Genomic DNA, 23,116 nt, shown 5'->3' with positions numbered 1-23,116 from the left:
TTTGCAACTTCCGACGAGAACTAGTTGTCGCAGTAATTTTAAACATCGATTCACAAGCACAATTCTCTGTCTGAACAAAGCAATATTCGGCAATACAGTCGAGGTAGTTTTCATGGTAACAGACTGGCATCAAGCGATCAGTTGCAGGTGATGCTATGGGGAATTTGGGAACTTCACTTTCTGTGTAAAGGGCCTGTCTCACTGGAGGAGACGTCGCCGCGACTGCCTCGAGTAATCAGTTGCCGTGGCTCGTGCAACTGGGCAGAAAAAAAAATGACTTGCGCTCTCACCAAGAAGGCGACTCCAGGGCGACGTCCGAGACGTCTCCAAGTTAAGGCGACAGCTTATTCGCCCAGAAGGCGCGGGGACATTGCCGCGAAGTCTAAATGACGTCTTCTCAGTTGCGGAGACGTCTCGAAGACGTCTCCGAGACCAGCCGGGACTGGAAAAAGTATCTGAAAAAGAAATACACCCCCCCCCCCCAAAAAAAAAAAAAAAAAAAAAAATCTAACAGGAGACGTCTCCACGACCAGTGAGATTTGAATTGCAGCCATGTTGCCACCTAGTCTTCAAACCAATGAAATACCCACTTGAAGGAGAACTCCGGCTGATTTTCAGACTTTAACGTCCATTAATCGGGAATCTATTCCATGAACACGTTTACTTATTGGGACTTACTCGACGCTCCAATGATCGTCTTGATCTTCACGCCACAAACTCGGGGCGTTGAGGCCCTCCGCTTCTTCATGGGTTTCTTCTTCGGCGGCTGAGAAATCCTCGGCGGGCCGAACTCTCCCGGAGCCAGGTAATCGGCCGGTCTCGTAGGGGCTTCGGTGGTGATAGCTTCTTCGGAAACCACGACCGACTTGTAGCTGAGACGCTCCCGAGTGAACCTGATGTGGTAAGAGATTGGAATATTGAAGGATAATGCAAGTGGCAGTAATGATAAAATACCTTTTTTTTTTCTTTCTTTCTTTTTTTTTTTTTTTTGGGGGGGGGGGGGGGGGGCTTGACTCATACGAAGTTATTTGATACAGACAGATATTACATCCGCTACAAGAATCTCCTAAGTTTGGAGGAGCCACATTTGCAAGGAGGAAAAGCAGTAGGAAAGAAGCAGAAGAAAAGAGGAAGACGAGGAAGAAAAGGAACAAGGAAAGAAAAAAGAAAAGAAAAGTAAACTATTGGCATTTAAAAGTAGTCATATTCATAGTGTCAATGTACTCGTAAGACCGGAAACTGCTGTATATTAATTTTTCGACTAATGTTAAGTGTGCAGGGCTATGCTGGTGTATACAGAGAGTAAACATCCATAGATTTGATGACTTAGTGAAATCGGTATATTACACGCGACGGATTTGATGAGATAACACATTATCTCAACTGGTGACACGAATTACTGAGTGGAATCGTTTGTGCATGGTGGAATTTGGCGGGAATTAAGAGTGATCGGTCGGTCAGCTCACTTCTTCCAGCAGTAGAGGAGAACGGTGAAGGTGTGGATCGCCGCGTCGTGAAACAACCCGCGCTCGATGATGCCGTGTTGGGCGATGTCGATGATGTCCTCAGCGATCTCCTGAGGAATATTGATCTGTCACAGGATGGAGAGTTAAATACATAGATAGAGAGATAAAGATAAATAGATAAAGGGGAGAAGTAACAAGGTATGATGTTTATGAGAGTATGAAAGAGAGAGAGAGAGAGAGAAAAGAGAGATAGGGGAGAGGTAAAAAGGGATGGAAGGTGAAAAGAAAGAGGAGGGTATTAAGAAGCTGCGAAATTTGATTTGGATTGTTCACAATCATGCTTACTTTCCTCAAACAGATGTGATGACCATCATTGTAGTGGGTCCTCTGTGTCGGCACAATCGGGCTGAGGCGCACAGTGCGGTTTAAAACTGAGTCTATGTACGGGAAGTGTACGAACAGTAAAGTTGTTCCGCAGAGAAATATCTTTCTTAAAGTAATCTAAGATTCAAATCGTTTCCTGTAGAATGACACTGATAGCTACTTGCACAGTCTGCTTTTCTTCTCGGGTTGTTTCCCTGGGTTAGAATCCATCGTGCTTACGAAGTAGTTATCAACAGGAAGGACGGGCGCGTCTCAAGTTAAGCTTTGTGGTTGCTATGGGCAACCTTTGGAATGTTGTCGTTGGATATAATGTAGGCACAGAGGTATAACAAAGTTTAAGGCCAAATAGAAAGGAAATAGCTTTGGGCAGCGAACAACCTCTTAATATACCTGGACACGTGGTGGTACAAACGAGTCGAGAAAGACGTCGATAATTGCATTGGCCTTCTTCTGCACGTATTCCTCGTCTTCTAGCGTGTACGTGCCCGCTGCCGCGGCCCGTGCCGCGTTGTCCGCCAGCTGCTTAAACCTAGAAGGGAAGGTGACATGGGGTGAATTATTTTACTATTATTTCAGCACGCAAGCAGTATGATTAAAGATTCTGATCAACACTTTATGGACTCCCGTTGGCTTCCTTTTGGGTGACGAATATATGCAAGCTATAATAAGAATAAGGGGCGGCGTATCGTAAGTATGCTGCGTATAGAATGAAGACATATGAATGAACAGATGGAAAGAATATAGATAGATGAGAGGAAAAAATAGAAAACATGGAAACATTTAGACAGCCCTGCAGATTAAATTTCAACGCAATAGACACATACTTTCGTGTTTAATGTTTTGCAGTGCACAACTTTCGGTTTAGCGCAATCAATTCTGTTTACGCATAGCTAAATAGAAAATTATCAATTGTAACAAAAAGACAACACTAACTAGTCCGCATGTCCTTTAAAACAGATCATTCCAGTGAGATGCCTTAACGAGATATCATACTTACGGATATATTGTGTACAAAGGTGATAAGTGTTATACATGACAGTTATACCTTTCGACTTCTGCCCAGAAACACAGATCGTTCTGCAACTTGTCAACCATGACGACCTTCCCGCCAATGATTCGTTTGCTTACGATTCCAGTCGTCCTTTGCTCTGTTCACATTCAGTGAAAGAGAAACAGTATTCTTGGAGTGAGCTAACAATGACATACACGGCAATGAATAACACATTCTTTAAAAAAAATCCTTGCAGAACAGCGCGATATCTACCCATACTATTGTTATAATTTGTCATGATGGATGAATACGATATAATATTATCAAAGATGATTACGAGGAGTTATATATCGTCATCACCATCATCGTCATTATCCTTACTACGATCATCGTCGTCGTCATTTCCATAACGAACGTCACCACCACTATCACGACAGTGCTCTTGATGATATGTCATTGTGTATGGGAAATGCGCAATGTAAGCATTTTGTTTTGCTTATTTTCTGAGGGTAAAGTATACAACACGTTGATATATAGCATTTCTGTAGCGTAAGCTTCGTTTGAATACAATGTATTGCTTTCAGTAAACACTTCCTCTGCAATATCATTAATCCCATCTATCCATCTCAAGCACTGTCAATACTAGTACTCTTATTCATTCCGTCCATCCATGTATTTATTGTTCCGTTTTCCCACATATCTGTCTATATCTACCTATCCATCTGTCTGTTTGTCTGTCTATCTGTCTATCTATCTATCTATCTATCTATCTATCTATCTGTCTGTCTATCTATCTATCTATCTGTCTATCTATCTATCTATCTATCTGTCTGTCTATCTATCTATCTATCTATCTATCTATCTATCTATCTATCTATCTATCTATCTATCTGTAATCATATATATACATATCAATATACCTGTCTATCTGCAATGATTTCTGACTCGTTTTCATATCATAATTATGTGATTTCCCTCTGACGTTGTCTCCTCTGGAATAAATAATGTCAACTATACTCGGCTTCGTCACATCTTCACACTGTTTATCTCAATCTCTAAGAACTTGATCTATGTATAATGCAAAAAAAAAAAGCAAAGGAAAGTGCAGATGACACCAGTGTTTACTGACTCTCCACTTCTCGCTGTATCTCTCGGCCGAGGAAGTCCTTAAAGAGAGACAGGAGCCAGGGGGTCATAAGTCCCCGTCGGAACTGGCACACGTTGGTGATGAAGATGTTCCACAGATATTTCTAGAAGACAAGAAATACGAGGGGCACAAATAAAATGATGTTATGGTATTATGGTATGATGGTATTATTATTATTATCATTATTATTATTATTTATTCAGCCGAATGAAAATGACAATAACAGTAACATAACATACTAAGTACAATTACATAGAAATGGCACACATGTATTATCGCAAGCAGAAGACAAATAGAATTATCTTGGAACCATGAGTAATACATTAACTTTCCTGCTAGGACTTCAGGGGTAAAATAAAAAGATGGTGTACTGTGTGGATGAAAGTCTGTTAAGAATTTGGCATTATACCACATGTTGGGAGACTGAGCGTATTACAGCAGAGTCTTGAAACTTTTTCATTCATTGAATTTATACAATGATATCGCATCCAAAAAGCGGTGATTGTTACTCAACAGTTATTCTCGTGCAAAACTTATTATAACATTTGACTCACGGTTGCAAATACTGCGTATTCACCATGAGTAAGATCATCTCATCAGAACACAATTTGACTAAATAACAGGCATAAAACTGTAACAAAAACAAGTTTTAATGACACTGATACATAGCACTGGTATGTACAGCTCTTTTACCAAAGTGTCTTCGACAGACGAAATTTCTTCGAAATAGGGAAGGCGCAAAGATGAGCGCAAAATGTTCCTGTAATGTGTATAAGCCATCATTTATCACTTTGGTCTGTCTTTCATGAAACCTTCGATGTTCTGAGCGTTTATGTTGAACTCTACTCTTTATTCCAGGTGACGTGGGCATAGATTGAGTTTCTCTATGATGAGCGCCACCTACCGTTCTCCCTTGTCCAAAGTGCTTTTGAGCGGGTTCCTCGTTGATAGTGTCTTCTGTTGTGTCGTCTGCGTAGGATTCTCTGTAATCTTCGAAACTGGCGCGAAAAGTTCAGACAAGATTTTAAACATGCCTGCATGTGCTTGACGCAAAAAAAAAAATAAATTATATATATATGTATATATATATATATATACTATATATATATATATATATATATATATATATATATATATATATATATATATATGCAGAGTTTATCCGGGCTGAATCAAATTGCCAGGATTGATATTATCATAACAAATATCAAAAGAATAGGTTGTAGATAATAGGGAGCTTTAGATTTTAGACGCGCGGACGTTCAAAGGGGAAAAAACATGGTCTGAGCGTGCGCAGTAGCGCACGTCAAGTTACTGCGCACGCTCAGACCATGTTTTTTTTTCCCTTTGAACGTCCGCGCGTCTAAAATCTAAAGCTCCCTAACGACTCATACACCGCGCAAGGACGTGTAATGAAAGTGATCAGGCCACCATAATTACATGTATATCGTTATCTAGAGTAGCCGAATGTATAGTTCACTGCAATTGTCAGCAGCAGATATCAAGCCATTCTTGTCACGGGCATGACATCTTGATGGGGCGGCAGGAAGGACGTGGATAAGAAGCATCTCTGTGTCTGGTTAAATTACACGTGAATACACACAGTTCCACAGACGCACACACGCACACACGCACACACGCACATGCACAGTCATGTTGTATTCCACTTAAATGGGTAGGTGTTTTCCATTATGCATCGTTTGTAACCGTACAGCAGCGGGGTTATGAACTTCTTTTTTTTTTTTGTTTTTTTGTTTTTTGTAGTGGGAGTGTTCCTCTATGAAAGATCTTGATGGATGGGGCCAGTTAAGTGTCTTTACCTACTTGTCACTCCGTCCTCACCTTCCGTTATTCTAAAAAAGAAAAAAAAAAGACACGAACTAAAACGATGGGTCACATTTGTTTGTCCCGGCGTTTCGCATACTGGTTATCGCCTAAGCACTCACAATTTATCCTCCATGCTCTTGGCTACGCAAGTCTGAGCTGACATCAGCATCTGGGGCGTAACCTTCTCCATGTGGGGGATATCCTGGATGATGTCTGCGTCCGTCATCAGATCGGCACCTGGAAAGAGAAAAACAAGTAGGGCCTACATGTATTTTCGAAATATCTTCGTTCATTGTAATTAATGCTCCTTAATACATCAGTTTGTACGAGTTTGCCATCTCCTTCAGATCTTAAAACAATTGCTTTTCCCTTGAACACCCCCTCCCATCTTCTATTATTCACTTTACGTTTGTTGTCATCACTTATTGCATTCTTTTGGGCATGCATCTATGAATCTCCACAAAGCCGCAACGCGCATCTGTACTATCATTCTATATAGGGATATTTTTCAAAGATGGATGGAGTTGACAGCTACCATAGTTGGTGGACTTGTTGAAGTACTTCTTGACGATGGCTGCCGCCTTGGCCTGTCTGACCTTGGGGTCCCTGACATTCCCCACGCGGAGCTGCTCCACAGACTGCCAGAAGGAGAGGGGGAGCTCGTTGCCTACCTCCACCTGCAGGTAGCGGCGGAAGAACTCGAAGTGGCTCGAGTCGTGCAACACTTCCACGAAGGTCCTGTTTGTGCGAGGAGAAGAAAAACAGCGAAAATCGTGTTTTGGTGAAGTGATAACATTAGATTTATGACGAGGTACTTTAATCACAGAAATGTTTAACTTTCATAGCTATTTCTGATTGGACACCAGCAGACGATACATCAGTGTTCTGTTGTTTTTGCGCTGTGATAGCTGCAGAAACGCAGGCACATGCAGCAAACAGAGTTATTGTAATATGTATAATATCTTTAGACAAAAGAAAACAGATAATTGATAACCATTCTGAACATACCGCGGTCTTGACGGACGGTGGATGGTTTTTCCGCCTTTTCGAATGGCGCGACAGACGCCTTGCTTGGTTGTCTCTTGGTCGCGCTCGTTCGATTGCGGCGTGTCCGATCCATGGCCGGAACGCTTCGTGCGGGAATGCTGCGTAGTCCTCGGTATATCTTGTGGCCGACGGCGGTCGATGACAGGTTTAGGTGTCGTCTTGATTTTACCTAAGACAAGATAATGATCACAATTGGACTTGTTTTCAAGAACTTTTCGTCGAAGTTCCAATTTCTTTGCATAACTTTGGTTGGCTGATGTGACAATTCATCGCAATCTTCAAACAGAATGAGAAAGACAGAGAGAGAGAGAGAGAGGGGGGGGGGTCGAGGTGGGGAAGGAAACCTCAGAAGAGTTGATTGCCAACGAGCAAGACGAGTATCAGGGACAATGTTTACGTTTATCACTAATGACAACTATAGTTTTCGTAAACTTTTTACTACCCTGGACCTCGACGCATAATGTAAGCTCTGTCCAAACTCTTTTAAAAAAAAAAGAAGAAAAAAAAAAGAAAATTCACTCCACCCTACAAACATTGCTTCTATTTTGATAGCATTCCTATACCTGTTTCTAGCATTTTCATATTGCCCTTCATGTACTCAAAATGTTTAGCAAACTTGTATTATTTTGTTTATCGTACATTGTAATGTTGAGTTATACATTTATTTTTTATGTGTAAAAATGTACAGTTATAATATGTTTCAGATGGAAATGGAAAAATGAATGAATGAATGAATGAGTAAATGAATAAATGGCTGAGAGGGAATCATCCAATCATTTAGAAAAATACATTTTAATATCTCAAAGCACGGCGTTCATATATTTACAGTCCCATCTCGTTACATACAGATACAAAATTTCACAAAACACGTAATTAGCCCACTAAATTATATCCAATCAGTAAACTTTGTGTGGACAAAAAAAAAACAAACAAACATATCAATAACTAATAATTATTTGACTTACGCTTGCGCAGAATCACCATGTGTTTTCGGCGCAGACTCCCTTCGTCATCCGACTCGTCTTCGGGGTCGCTGAGGTCGCTCAGAACAGCATCTGCACATCCTGCAAATGATCGCGATGGTAACATCAATGATGGCAAGGGTGATTGTCTTTATCATTAACAATCATAATGCCTAATGATGACATACGAAGTTTTAAGGCTTAGGCTCTTCAAAGTTTCCATTAGTTTCCTATTTTGGTTTGTTTGTGTGATTTGTGTTTGGTTGGTTGTAATGTTTTGTTTTTGTTTGTTGTCATTGATTTTTGTTTGGTTTTTTATTTTTCTTGTTTGGTGCTGTCCCAGTAGGCCTACTAGAGACGTGAAACATATTTGATATAAAACATGTTTGACTGACTTATTGAGAAAGATTTTGCGTTCCTTGTCCATTCAGAATGCTTGTACATTCCTGTCTAACTCGTAGTGATTATGACATACTGTGTATGGGCGTATGCTAGGGCAATGTACATACATGTACATTGTATAAATCTTAAGATGTCACTATCAGTTGCGATACAGGATCCGTATAACCAGACCGTCTTGTTTGGAAAAGGGTGTATCGATATCTATACAATCGTCAATCGATCATGCCAAAGCCTATGTGCACCTGCTGCCAAGGTTATTTTGTGAACTTACCCAAGCCGGACGCGCAGAGACCAAGCTCCACAGCCCGAAGCAGCCGGTACGGCGCCGCCGATTGGGACATGGCGCCGTCTTGTTCCGCAGCAATCGGCATCCTCCCACCGCTGTCGGTATCACTGGGACTCGCACCACCCTTGCGAGCCTCGATTAGGACGGACGACAGGGACCTCTCCATCTTTGGGCCGAGCGGAGAGGCCGGTGCGTCGGGAGGAGTCGGCGCGAGGGTATGTCCACTCGCTTGATTTGATACCGGGCTCGTGTACAGTGGGAAAGCACGCGGTTGCGAGTTTTTTCGTTGACTCTGCGACCGTTAGCAAGAAGGAAAGACAGCGTAAATATTCATATAAAAAAATCACAATATTCACTCACATTCCATTTTATTAAATGCAGGTAGACGCAGGTTTGTATCTGCTCGATATATCATCATTAATATGCCTTTAATGAATTATAGCTTTATACACCTCACAATGGCAAGTTTTCTCCTTGTTCAGGTTAACTTTAATAAATAGGAAGAAAAAAAAAAGAAGGATGAAGTCACGTGAGACAAAGAGAATGCTACAAGTTTCATCACAATCGGACTAAGAATGAGAAACCCTGTGTTTCCAGTTAATTGCGATGTTCGTGGCAACCATATACGCAAATTGGAAATGGCGATGTCAGTCGATTCACCACTTTCCCATTGGTTTGTACCTAAAAGAGGTGGTAGAACCATACATTGAAAACATAACCCAATACATGTCCCCTTAAATTCATCACTGCTAAGTTATCAAAGACCATAGAATCTCTCTGGTTTGATTACAAGATTAATGTGGACAGAATTTTGTTTGTTTAAGCCATGAAGACAAATTGGTCTCAAAGTAGAGAAACTGAAAAAAAAAAAAGCCTTCATCGATACCGTTCTATTGAGAAAGCTGTCCAGATCCTGCCGTTTGAACACGTCCCAGACTTCTCGAAGAGCCTCGCAAGAGAGGTTCTGCGCATGCACTAGCAGCTCGTCTCCCGAATTGGCGGGAAGTTGGTGGATTACCTCGGCTGTAAGCAGAAAGCCAAGGCGAACATAATGTTCTCCTATACAGAAAAATATGAAATCAGAAATCATTGCAGTCTTTGTGATCGATACGAATGGATTAACATATGCTGGTGGACAATCCTGTATTAGAAATCACAACTCATGCAGTTTCCCTTGGAGGAAATGGTTTCGATGGACGCGACTAATAACTGTAAGACTAAAAATAGCACAGGGGGGAATGTCAAGTAATTCCTTGATATTTTGAAGTGATGTTAACATTTCACACGTCTTACTCTGGCTTTTGAGGGGTGCTTTGAAGAGAATTTAGAGGGAGAAGTTTATTCTATGTCGATGTTCATGTAAAACCGTGCAACTGCATGCAAAGTCATTGAGAAGGGGTCTTTTATGATGATCACGATAGAAATTGACGCCAACCCACCGGTAGACTTCAGGAAATTGTTAATGATGTCTGCCGCGAGTCTCTGCCGCCATTGGCATCTCCGAGAGTCACTGAACTGAAGATCAGCAGTGAGGTACTCCTGGGCAGCGTGGAAAAACCTCATGTATCGTAATTCATTGGAGTATCCATATCTAGCAAGGAATTTCGTCCAAGGTCCTCCGGCGAGTTTGTCTGATAGTATCGCATTTATCAGCAACTTATTTTTGAGTCGGTAGTTAGCTTCACCGAGATTGTAGCTTTTCAAACAAGGTATGGCGATTTCTATGGAAGAGGGTTTCTGCTCAGTGATTAAAGGAAGCATTCTCGTTTTTTGTGGGATTATATCATCCAGATGAACTGCACCGTCTTCAACGAGATCACGCGCGTCTGGCAACGATGAAACTTCTATCAACCTCCGGTCATCTTCCCTCAGCTTTTCATCGAAGGAGAGTTCTGAGTACGTCCTCTGCAGCTGTCGTTGAGCCAAGACCAACTTTTTCAAGTATTTCGTTTGACCTTGGCGATGCCGCTTCTCCGCTTCGTGCAATGAAATGGTATGGAGAACCTCAAGCTTCTGGAACGCCGCCCTGTTGATTTTCGAGAGAGGACAAACGGTCCCTTTCCTTCTCATAGCTAACTTTTTCAACGTGCTGACTAAAGCTTTGGTTTCCGCACCATTGTTAAGTCCTACAAAGTCTTTCCCCACCACTTCATTGGCCGTTGCATCCTTTTTCTGTTTTTGCTTAGCTTTCTTCTGCAGTCTCCTCTGTTTCATTCTCTCCTTCCTGCGCTTGTCACGTTCTTGCTGAAGAGCCTGGAGAGCCAAGAGATCAGCCTCGAGTTTGGAGCTTTGCATTTTCTCGTTGCTAGAAGACTTGCTCTTCTCATCCTTGCTGTTGTCTGCATCTTGGTTCTTGTTTAGAAACAAAGACAAGTCACCTAGTCTGAACTCCACTGACTGCGACCGCGACCGTCGTCGTGCCGACGGTTTCGACACAGCGAGCGGTCGAGGACTTGCCGGGACGACAGGAGCCGACATGCGACGACTTGACAAGGATGCAAGAGAAAGAGAAGATGTCGAAGATTGTCCTACCGACGTTGAACTTGAGTTTTGACTTGACGACCTCGAGGATTCGGAGTTCCTACGAAATTTTGTCAAATCGGCAATGTTTCCCTTGTGCTTAGCGTCATCTTTGGTCGATGTCTTTTCACTTGTCGATGATGAATCGTCGTTTTTTCCTGATGACATTTCTTCCGACTCAGCAGACGTGACAGCTATGTCGACAGAAGTCTCATTCTCTTTATTCTGTATGATCGGATGCGCAGTCCCTTTAACAGATCGTGGTTTGGATTTCTTCTTTCCTTCCGACAAGTCTTCCTTCGAGAAGTCCGTGGAAGAGTCATCCGATTCTTCGTCACTCCCATCATTTTCCATCCCTTCTTCTTCTCCCGGTGGCTGATAAGTACTGTGGACAGAGGCTCGGGCGGAAGGTTCGTCTTTGGAAGATCCCCTCCTCGACGAGCTTCGTCTTGACCTGCGTCCGGAAGTGGCCTTTCTGGTGGAAGCCGCCTCCGGTGACGTTCTCTGACTGTCTTCCGGTTTATTCAGCGGGCTGGAAGAAGAGGTGTGTGCTGGTGATTTGATACCTTCGTCTTCAGGATCAAGAAGAGGTGTTGAGCATCGTAGCGGTGTTGATTTCCGGGATGAGTGTTGGGACCTCCTGGATGTCTTCTCAAGATCATGGCGCGAACCTGGTGACAGCAAGAGGCAACATTCACGAAATGCCATGGAATGTCCGGTATACTTAACTGAAGCATATCACACGTAAATGGCGTGCATGAAAGCAGAGCAAGAGTCCTTTCTTTTCATTTAATCTTTTGATTTCTGCAACTTTTCCATGTTTTTTTTTAAACAAAAAAAGCATAATCATCATATAATGATGCCAAGGACTCATTTTGACGTCATGATATACTATAATACAGATAAATAGAAAAAAAAATAAGAGAGCGATACAGATTGTATTTTCTATTCCAGAATGTTTGATGGGGTTGCAGCGGTTGACAGAAAAAGCAGAGTTTGAGAGCGTGACAACTCTGAAAGAAATATGTAATTTGTATTCACTTGCACAATTTACGTCTACCTTCGGTAGACCTTTGAGCTCTTTGGGCAAATAATATCACGAATGAATATTTCGACCGTTGTTGTTGTTGTTTTTTTTTTTTTTTTTTTAATGGAGCCATAATTTTCAAAGAGGAGCGAAGGGATTTCTGGAAGGAATGTGCTCATTTTACTTGAAATAACCACTCTGGGAGCAGATCATTGCCTTTGTTCTATGGTTACTAACATAATGATTAGGAAGTGACTATTTCTGTTGGTCTTTACGGGACTGCAGCACAGAAAGGGCAAAACCTCCATGGCTAAAAAATGGAACGGTTTCACCCAAAATGTACATCTATTTAAGATGATACCCAATGGCACTTCCATGAAGAAGTTGATGGGAATGTAGAATGCTCATGAAAGGGACATCACTTTCACCTATCATCGCAAAGTACTAGTTACCTTCGTTGTCCCCGCAGGATGGCATCTCTGGAGATGTTGCCTGTGATGAGGCAGCACTTGTTGCGCCAGGGACCACTGACTTTGCGGGCGACACGCTCCTGCTTCCACGGTAGCTGGCGCTCTCCTCTGAGATGGCTGGCAGAGGAAACTCCTCGGAGAGCCAGTCCTGTCCCTTGACTTTCAGCTCGTCATCCTCCTCCGCGGTACTCTGTCTGATCTGGTCGTCTTCGGCCAGACCAGCTGAGACGGTCTCGCCTGTGTCTTCCACCTTCAGCAGCGTTGTCAGCTCGGAGCGACGAACTTTGGACGAACTGAACATGGACATGAGGTTGCTAACGCTCTGCCTCTTGAGCTGCGCCTTGCGGATCGTGTGATGTGAACGCACGTCGGATTCTCGACGCTCTTTGCCGTCGTCGTTAGCAGCGTCGGCGTCGCCATTCACGATCTCGGACAGGCTCCGAACCTTGACGGAGTAGCAGTCGGGTCGGTAGATGGTCAACGTGGTTTGGTTAAACTTTGTGAAGACCTGTTTGCAGTGCACCAAGTATCTGGGCAACCAGTAGTTCTGGAATGCAAGACGGATAATACATGAGATAATTTTCAGGGCCGCATGATATTCAATTTTAGACGTGAATGATGAATGCCCGGTCGCCCGCTAATACCTTAATATTGACAGAAGTGTGACTTCTATACAGCAAAAAAAAAAAAAAAAAAAACCAAAACAAAACAAAAACAAACAAACAAACTGTGATGTGAGTAATCCTATCTAGTCAAACGAGAGCTTTTCGCAATGCACTTTTTCGTCAACATGATCATTTATGATATTTACAAACATCGAAGAAATTACTATTCGTATACAAAGTCTTGGCATACGGTCACCAGTGTAGCTAAATACATGAGACCATGGACTTTCAATATTGAGGTTCCTTATTCGAACCTGTTGGTGGCAGTGATAGTGCTCGAAGGCAAGGCACGTTAACCAAATTGCCTAGTCCTTCTGGGCCCCGTTTCATTTGATAACTCTTGGCAATTGTCATGGTAACGACAAGAATCCATCTTCCTGATTGGCTGTTGCTTTTGGAAGTTGCCATTCCAGCAAGAGTTGATATCCTAACATCTTTCATGAAATTGGACCCTGGAGTGACTTTTGGTCGTTGGTCCTATCATGGTTGCTGGTTATATGCACATTTTAGTAGCAAAGAAAAACCACAAAGTTGAACTAAAAATCTCTACTCAAAAGACAAAGACTGTTCTACGAGATTACCTGGAGCGTCTTCAGAATGAATCCCTGAACGACGATGAATGCTTCGAAACCAGACATGCCCCGTGTGCTCCTGATACCAGTACCGGCATTTCCTTCACTGGCTATTGGACTTTCAGCATTGCATTCTGCACATCAAACATGAGAAAGGAGATACATTGAGCTCTGCATTGGAAAAAAAAAAAACAGCAACACAAGGGCCTGGTGGTTAAGGTGTCAATTTGATTTTCTGTTCTGCTAATTTCTGAAAGGACTTCATCTGTTTTGTACTGACTTATATCAACGACTGAAAATCTCTCTCTCTCTCTCTCTCTCTCTCTATATATATATATATATATATATACACGTGTATATAAGCTGACTAGTATACACCAACATTCCAAGGCCAATGTCGATAGTCGTTCAACATCCCTATTAGTCTGGTATCAAGGAAACTTTTACATTTCACTTTTACATGCAAAGAGAACCTATTTACGCTTAACTAGATTCATCATCACCATCTCCAGATAATGAAGTATATACTTTATTTCATCTGCACAGCTTTGCGGCTGGGCTAAAACAGTAGCTATTCAAACTATTTTCTAGATCATGTCTGTTTCGATTCCTCAATAGCAGCTTGTAGGCATAAAATGATATATTATACAGTCATGTCATGTTCTGTGCTTTAGTATTTGTGTAGTTACCTCCTGTGTTAGCTTGTTGGGTTTTTTTTTTTTCCTGCCTGTTCTGTAATATCTGCCCTGTTTTGAATAATAATATTACATAATATTTTCTTCGTTTTTTTCGCGTCGGTTTTATTATTTGTCCCCAGTATACATTAATTTCGGGTGCCAGAGTCAGATTTGTTGTCATCGTCCGCCTACTGTTTTTGTTTGTTTGTTTGTTTGTTTGTTTGTTTGTTTGGGATGTTATAGTTTTACCCTATTTCGAGGGTGCTGAACTAAATCTGGATGATGCATCCCTGAGGATTTTGAGATATCCAAGAAGGCCCCCAAAATCTGAAATATTTGCTTATAAACAGTGAAAATTTTGAAAAGAAATGATAGTTTTACCCTATTCGAGGATGCTGAATCAGAATCTGGATAATGCAAAGTTTGCACCCTCGAAATTTTTTTAGATATTCAAGATGATCGCGAAACTCATATGTATGCATATGTATGCATTTCCTTATAAAAAAAAAAAGAATTGATAAAAGACAAAAGAAAAGATGGTTCTGCACTATTTCCAGGGTACTGAGTCCGAATTTGGACGATTCAACTCTTGCATTGTTGAGATATTCAGACTAAACATGGCCGCCAACGTCTGAAATTTCCTATGTACTTTTTTCTTAAGTGGTAAAAAAATTATGCTTGAAAGTGATTCGGGAGATTGAACCCAGGGTGAAAATGAATAATTCGTATTTTTACATAAATTACAGTTAAGCGAATATGTCAAAGCAGCCAAAATGATTTCAAAATTGCAGCCAAAATGGCAATCTCTGCTATAAGATATCCCAATAATGTATGCTTCATAGAATGTTTTCACGCGCATTGAAAATGTTAACATTAAAATGCTCTGTAGAATTACCTCTGACTATAAGGCCTACGAACACGAAAATATGACCGATTATTTTTTTAATGCCAAAAACCATAAAAGGTTTCTGCCGGAAAGAATAGTGTCTATACAGTGCGTTTATAACATGTTTGCATACTTGACTACGTGATAACACTCAAATTTAACAGTGTAAAGATGATGTCACACTGTGATGTCGTTTTTCACAGTTAATTCACGTAGTGATGTTCTGTTTCACACTGTGAATTGATGACTCAAAATGAGTTCACAATGTTAAAACGCTCGAATTTAAAGTGTGAAGATATTTCACACTGTGTTTACAATGTGTTCATACTGTTTTCACATTGTGTTTCACAATTTGGAACATTGTTCTTTCTAGCAGGGATGGCTGCTAGAAAGCAGGGATTTTTGTATAGGGCCCCATTTTTCTCTCTCTCTCTCCTTTCGTTCTTTAAAACAACAACAACAACAACAGGGATGACTTTTGAAATGGCAGCAAATAACGACAGAAGACCCTTTTCGCCTATATTCACCTTTCATGGTTATATTCTTCTTTATGTAATACTTCTACTCAATACACTCATTCAAACTCACTGTATTGCCTACCATACCAATCATTACCACGACCACTACATCCATTTGCTGCTATGAAACCACAGGCGGACAACAAAATATGCATACCACATGCTCATAACATAATCATGACATTCTTGTCCAACAGTACAAAAGGAAATTTCAGCGGAACACGAAAGAGTCACAAATTAATCTGCTTTGTGTTTCACTTGGAGTCCATTCTGCAGAGCCAACTGTGATGGTGAAACATGCCTGCCTATCACTATCACCGCCACACATACTTCCATTATCCTCAACAAAACCAATTCAGGCCGACGTTTATTTTGTGCCCCATGTTCATATCACTAAATATTCTCGTCCAACTGTGATGGTAAAACATGCCAACAGTAATAAATGCCAAAACCATTGAAAAAAAATCTTACCACAACTGTGCTGGTATTTATAGCCAGTTTCATAGCATACATAGTTTTCTGAATAAGTGACAGTAAATTACGTTCTTCTTATTCTCTATTCCTTTATTTGTAATGTGATATTTGAGCGAAAATGATGAGTCAAAGCGTTCATGGGAATATGATCAGTGTTAAGAAAAGAAAATTTACATCTTTACGCTGATATTCAAGCATAAACAGTAATGTATTCTAATGTACAAACGTGAGCTCATCTTGAATGCAGTCTTTGTGGGAGAAGTGTATTAGATCTCAAACTTTTTAAGTACTGAATTCAAGAGAGGGGCAACTTGAGGCTTACTTTTTGTACGTTTAGTGTACAGGTAGGGCTTGGGTTGTATTCTTACATTTTGCGACGTCTCATCTGCCGTGAATGCGGGATGAATTAAAGTACGTGTAGAAGGCCTGGGGCACTAAACCGTGGTATTCTTTTACGCGATCCATAGAAAACACGGATTACATAATCCATTGTCAATTCCAGTCTTTTAAACTTCAGTAAATCCTCGACCATAATGGAAAAACGCTAATTGGGGTCAAAGTTCCTTTCAGCGGCGAATAAAGTTAACTAACAGATGCATTAAACTGTCATCACTATTTACAATCAGTTGTATGCAGATTCACTGGAACTCTGGGATTGTGGTTTCAAAGGGGTTAATTATTTCTTTTGTAGCTACATCGTAGGCACTTGATCCGGACAATAAGGATTACGTCTCCTTGCCCAAGCCTTTTTCACATCACTCCACATGATGTTGTTATGCCGCTGGACTCTGTCTTTTCTAGATTTTAGAACAAAGCGGCTGGCGATAAAAGACTAGTCTACTCGGGAATCTAATTCATGCAGAACATCCAGGGGTCAATAAAAGAGATGGAGCCCCCGGATGGATTGTGGTTTCGAAGGGGTTAATTATTTCTTTTGTAGCTACATCGTAGGCACTTGATCCGGAAAAATAAAGGATTACGTCTCCTTGCGAAAACCCTTTTCACATCGCTCCATTTATGGTGTGGTTATGCCCCTGGACACTGACTTTTCTAGATTTTAGAACAAAGCGGCTGGCGATGAAAGACTAGTCTACTCGGGAATCATTCATGCAGAACATTCAGGAGTCAATAAAAGAGATGCAACCCCCGGATGGTCGGGCGGAATTCTCCCTGGTGGTCGCTGTGAACGGACGCGCAGCATAAGCCACTCGCGCAATCGCGGACGCACACAACACAAGCACACACACGCACACCACGCACACGCCCAGCAACCACACACCACCCAATTCCGAACCAGCAGACCAACAAACTAACCAAACTCAACTGATAAACCCCATCATTACCACGATCACATTAAATTATGCATTTTGCTATGAATACAACATAATACAACAGTCTCCTAACACTCAGCAACAACACACAAACTAATCAGTGTAACAATGAAACATGAGAACCGTATAACAAAATATAAACCAATACAACAAGTCATTCATACAGCAAACACAACAGTCTCTTATCACTCAATGCTTCACTTTTCATGCATTCTTCTTCAACCCAATAATAAAGCTCATCGTCATAGACCTCATCCCTCACTACCACGACAACATTACATGCATCAAAATCCATCAGTATCTTATCACTCAATGCTTCACTTTTAGACCCTACCTATTACTATCACGACTCACAAAAATACAAACAAATGCAAAAGGTAATTTCCCCCCAACTCAATAATCAAGGTTCATCGTAGACCATACGACCCTACCACGACCACGAATGAGTAACTTTTATAATTGCGAGTCACTCAGGTATCACTAAATACTTCTCCAGTACGACGTATTTTGCTCCATCATAGATGGGAGTATTCAAGATGACCGCCAAAATGGTCGCCCAAATCTGACATTTACATTTATTCCTTAATACTTTTGTTTAAAAACATTGAAAAAAAGACTGCTTTTCTCTGTCTCGAAGGCGCTACATCAAAACCTTGATGATTCAACTCTTGCATCCTTGAGGAATTTGAGATATTCAAAATGGCTGCTAAAAACTGAAATTCTTGTTTTGTACGTCGTGAAAATGTGCTTTTGTGTGATTCAAGAAGTTGAACGGTTGGCTGCTAAAAACTGAAATCTTTATGTTTTCTTGTACGTCGTGAAAATATGCTTTATGAGTGATGAACCTACGGGGAAAACGAATACTTCATATCTTACATTGTCATTATCTTTGTGTTCGTAAGTGTCATCTTGACGTATAGGAGATTTACATGACATCGACGCACCTGCGATTTATGCTGTTCATTATAGGACTTCTTCATAATCATGTGGCTTCATCGAGTTACCAGCAAAGTGTTGAGACATTTCATGAGTATGTAATGTGTCGTATGTGTCCCTCTCTTCAAGCATAACACCGCCAACGAGTACAAAACGGCCAAATAAACACATTCTGTCAGTTGTACGTTGTGATACTTACTGCTGTAAAGGCTTGTCAAAGCATATACTTACGATTGCGAAGTCGCTTCATCTTTTCGAAATCAGGTAGTTTGAGGTTTCGATTCTTGAAAAACTTGGCCTCCATACGCTGGTACATGATCGCCCATTTATCAGCGTCGTCGTCGACGGCCTTCCTGCGAAATTTCTCCGCGTCGAGCCAGAACTGCACCAGATTGTTGCCCGCCGTCTTGGCGATGAAACAGCGGAATCTGCGCATGCCCGACATCTGTCTCAGCCAGCGAGTCATCAAACAGTGGTCCATCATTTTGTCTCTGGCGCCTGAACAACATGACATTATGCAATACACAGAATAGGTTCGAATTCAGAGACTTGATACTACTTTCCGGTTTTTGGCGGGAGATCTCCCACTTAGAAGCCACTTTTCTCAAAACTTCCCCCCATGAGTTTGATTTTCTCCCGTTCTATCTGTCAGTCCCCACCTTATTATGTAGGCCTATTTCACTACTCAAAATTCAGCTTTCTCCCGTCCAACTCTAGATTTGTTATGCTTGCTCAAAACAAGGCCAAGATAGCACCAGAGACAGTTTATAACCCTACAGCTTGTGACCCTGGACACTTGGGATGTAGAGTTTCCCGCTCCTGATTATTATGGGCTAATTATATTGTGTGCATGTTTGCGGGATTAGAGTCTCCAGTTTGCTAATGAGGGTCGAGGGGGCATTTCATTTGTCAGATATTTCTTCTGACAAACTATTGGCTACTGAAATCCTTGCATCCAACTGGCTGAGAGCAAATTTGTCCAACAAAACCTTTCATGAAATGCCCCCCCCCCCACAGGTATTTTTCCCCTCCGGCGTGGGTAAGTCCATGTGAAAATAGTTATGATTATTTCGTTAAAGTTTCGTTGTTATCACCATTACCATTTTTTAAAATCTAGTTCAGAAAGTAATTTTATAAAAATGCCATCCTAAAATACCCCAAGCACTTGTAAGACCACACAAAAATCCTAAAAACAAAACACGATTACCCTCGGAAATACCACATCGTCATCTTATACTTCTTGTCTCTTTGCGGTAATTAACTTGTCATTTGGTCATACCAACACGTTAATGTGGACTAGTTACTGCGGTGCAGGAGTGGACAGGATAGGAATAGGGTACGTGAACCAAGGCTAACATGGCAGTGCAGTTAAAAACCCTCACCCCAACAATCCCAGTGTTTATGTATTCTTTTGAACTTTTTGTACATTCAATTTTCATTTTTTTTTTTTTTGAAGCACAACCGGACCCTGGCAAAGGTACGCACCATAATCATATAAACCTATATGATTGTAATCATCATCATCATCATCATCATCATCATCATCATCATCATCATCATCATCATCATCATCTATACAGTGCGATAACTTACCAATGCTATCGGCACCGTAGTTGATGACCAGGTGCAGCTGTGTTTTCTGCAGGTGTTTGCAGAGCAGGTACTCGAGATAGAGGTCGCTCTTGAAGAAGAACGGGGCTCGCTTGGTGCGCACCCATCTCATCAATTTGACTCGATCCAACCTCTAGATAGTTTGCCGGGAGAGAAAAAACACACAAAATGTAATAGTGTTCATACGCTTACATCACGTGATTATACTCAAGTCACATCGAACAGCCATCTTCGCAGAGCACAAGAAATATAGAACACAGACAATGAGAACCTGAATCTGTCAATGCAGAAACAAAGTTGAATAATTATATCTCTATTAGTGGAAAATTGAGCAAAGAAAATGGGATTCCATCGGGATTCGAACCCGAGACCACCGGATGCTAGGCCGGTGCTCTACCGACTGAGCTATCGAAAGCCCCAGTTCAGTGTTCGTCTCAGAAACCCTAAATTCTCAATGTTCATAGACAGGAGTCTGCTGATGTAACGTATTAAGCAATATTTGGTTATTGCTGACGAACGGTAAACTTTCTTTTTGCCAGGGCGGAGCCTTTAAAGCATTCCAAGAAAAAAAAAACCCAAAAAAAAACCAAAAAAAAAAAAAAAACTTTTCTGTTGTTACATCAATAGCTGGGTCAATTATATGAGCTGAAATTTCACTCATGTTCTTTTGGTATATCACAGGCCATCTCCTGAATTAATATGTGAAAAAATCGAAAGCTCCAGAATTACTTCATATTTCTAGCTGATTTTATCATTATGATTCTCTTACGAGGACCACACTGTGACAATCACGCTTGGAGTGCACAATAATGTGTAGCCCTTATAGCAATAAAAGCAAGCAGATAGATGACATGGACTTGTATAACTTTAATTAATCTATCTTTTTTCTATTGGGAGTACTCTAGTTTCCAATTGTAATTAATCGAAAGATTTGGGCTTTCATTGAATGGATTTCTTAAACTGACAAATCAAGTCGGTTTATTGCCACTCAAAATATAATGTCATGTTGGATTGGCTATTCTACGCCCATTAGGATAATTAGGTTCAGTGCAGATGGGCGTGGCTGTTGTTTATAAGGTCATAACCATTATTTCCTCTGCCACTACAGTGCGATCAGCTGTGGCGAGTTGCTAACCCAGCATGATCACCGTAATCATCGGTTCAAAAACAGGGTCTTCGAATCACCAGATGCAGTGCATCAATAGCGTGTATTGACTGAAGCTTTTACATTGTGATGAAATTTCTATCTTACGTATTGCGTTCTCTTCAGTGGCGGATCCAGCTCGAAACTTTGGTCGGAAAATCGGTACAGCAGTCTTTGAGAAAACACCTGTCCAACAGAAATAGATACGCATCTTTATAATCGTATCGTTGATGCAGACAAAAGAAACTGTAATAGCCTTTATGAATAAAAGATTTGCGACATGAAGAAAATGTTGTTATACATACATGTAATATAACAAAATACTGTATATAGTAATAATAATGTCACAATAGAGGAATGCATAAAATGCCAATTGCCTTGATTTTAATTCAAAATCCGAATTTTCGGGGGCCTCCCCCTTCGTCAGGGATGAAAGTGCTTATGAATTTTCAAAGGGATATTAACAGTAATTAAATCAAGGCAATTGGCATTCAGTGCATTCCTCTATTGTGACATTATTATTACTATTTCTAGTAATTCTGGTACGCGGAGCAATTACAATGTTTTATATATATATATATATATATATATATATATATATATATATGTATGTATATATATAGTAATAATAATGTCACAATAGAGGAATGCATAAAATGCCAATTGCCTTGATTTTAATTCAAAATCCGAATTTTCGGGGGCCTCCCCCGAGGCCTATATACATATATGTATATGTATATAGCTTTGCGTTGGGATATTATTAGTTCTGTGCGTATGTATACATAAAGAAAATACAATGATTACTGTTTTCTTCATTTTGTTACTCATTTTCGCATGTATTTTGTTAATGTACGTTTCTTGCAATTATTACAAATATGTTCTGCTTATACATTGTATATAATTATTCTGTTTATTTGATGGAAATGAAGTATACGTTTAAACTTGAACTTGAACTTGAACTTTGATCACTGATCTTACCGGAAGAGAGAGGAAGACGTTGAGATAGTCCACAAAGGTCTTGTCACACATTAGTCTGGCAAACTCGGATTCCGTGGGGATTTCCCCTGGTAGACAAAATGGAAGATTTGACAGTTGTTTTTGTTTTTGTGAGGCAAAGAGAAGACCGGGGTAACGTTTATTTGTTTGAAAAGGCATGGAAATGAATTGAACAAAGACATCGACAGACAAGGTTCGATGGCAACGACGAAAATATAAAATCGTCACTGGAATCACATGATTTTTTTTCCTTTTTTCGACTTTGAAGTCTTCACCTTCTCTACATAATTCGTATTGGAATTATGAATATGACATGAATTTATTCTGACATTTTTACCTTACGCAAGTGGAACGTCTTAGTGAATCATAATTTCTCCTTTTTTATTTTTGTATTTATGATATAGTGTCATCATAACATACTGAAATTCTGTCGATTTCTCGGGTAATGCTCCAGTTATTGTACTGCCTGTAATATACCTGTCTTGTTGCCTACTTTTGTTATCATTGTATAGCTATCTTCAGCATATCTGATTATCAAGAACTCTCAAGTGATATTCAAAATTTCGGGCGAAACTCTGCGAAATGATGGCTGAAGCTATGATATTATGAACATAATTGTATAACAGAACACGTGTGCTATGAAGCACCCGTGTATGGATATGCAAATGGAAGTTGAGGAATTCAATTTTCTATGTAATATCAATAATATTTCTTCACGCAAATAATGTGTAGAAATGTCATACCCTTCGGGATAATGTCGCTTGTGTCTGGGCCCAT

General features: G+C 40.6%; 1 protein-coding gene and 1 long non-coding RNA gene across 2 annotated transcripts in view; one reads left to right on the top strand and one right to left on the bottom strand.

Moving 5' to 3' along the window:
- LOC140233403 (uncharacterized) overlaps positions 1 to 23,116 on the bottom strand; it is a 24,232-nt gene extending 1,116 nt beyond the window's left edge. The window contains exons 1-19 of the mRNA XM_072313510.1: positions 23,083 to 23,116; positions 22,322 to 22,407; positions 21,452 to 21,529; positions 20,182 to 20,332; positions 18,820 to 19,086; positions 13,776 to 13,900; positions 12,512 to 13,076; positions 9,399 to 9,571; positions 8,498 to 8,804; positions 7,828 to 7,926; positions 6,824 to 7,031; positions 6,351 to 6,553; positions 5,935 to 6,052; positions 4,893 to 4,986; positions 3,971 to 4,091; positions 2,896 to 2,998; positions 2,241 to 2,379; positions 1,467 to 1,591; positions 679 to 893 (exon numbers count right to left, since the gene is read on the bottom strand). Coding sequence (XP_072169611.1) covers positions 679 to 893; positions 1,467 to 1,591; positions 2,241 to 2,379; positions 2,896 to 2,998; positions 3,971 to 4,091; positions 4,893 to 4,986; positions 5,935 to 6,052; positions 6,351 to 6,553; positions 6,824 to 7,031; positions 7,828 to 7,926; positions 8,498 to 8,804; positions 9,399 to 9,571; positions 12,512 to 13,076; positions 13,776 to 13,900; positions 18,820 to 19,086; positions 20,182 to 20,332; positions 21,452 to 21,529; positions 22,322 to 22,407; positions 23,083 to 23,116 — 3,211 coding nt within the window. The remainder of the gene's footprint in view (positions 1 to 678; positions 894 to 1,466; positions 1,592 to 2,240; positions 2,380 to 2,895; positions 2,999 to 3,970; positions 4,092 to 4,892; positions 4,987 to 5,934; positions 6,053 to 6,350; positions 6,554 to 6,823; positions 7,032 to 7,827; positions 7,927 to 8,497; positions 8,805 to 9,398; positions 9,572 to 12,511; positions 13,077 to 13,775; positions 13,901 to 18,819; positions 19,087 to 20,181; positions 20,333 to 21,451; positions 21,530 to 22,321; positions 22,408 to 23,082) is intronic.
- LOC140233406 (uncharacterized) lies at positions 5,637 to 6,333 on the top strand. Its single transcript, XR_011901537.1, has 3 exons — positions 5,637 to 5,663; positions 5,966 to 6,070; positions 6,315 to 6,333. It is a non-coding gene; the product is annotated as an uncharacterized lncRNA (long non-coding RNA).

Source organism: Diadema setosum, chromosome 9 (assembly GCF_964275005.1).
Source record: "Diadema setosum chromosome 9, eeDiaSeto1, whole genome shotgun sequence".
Classification (NCBI taxonomy): Eukaryota; Metazoa; Echinodermata; class Echinoidea; order Diadematoida; family Diadematidae; genus Diadema; species Diadema setosum.
Note: the sequence above shows the minus strand (reverse complement) of the source record. Positions and strands in the feature narration are given on the sequence as shown.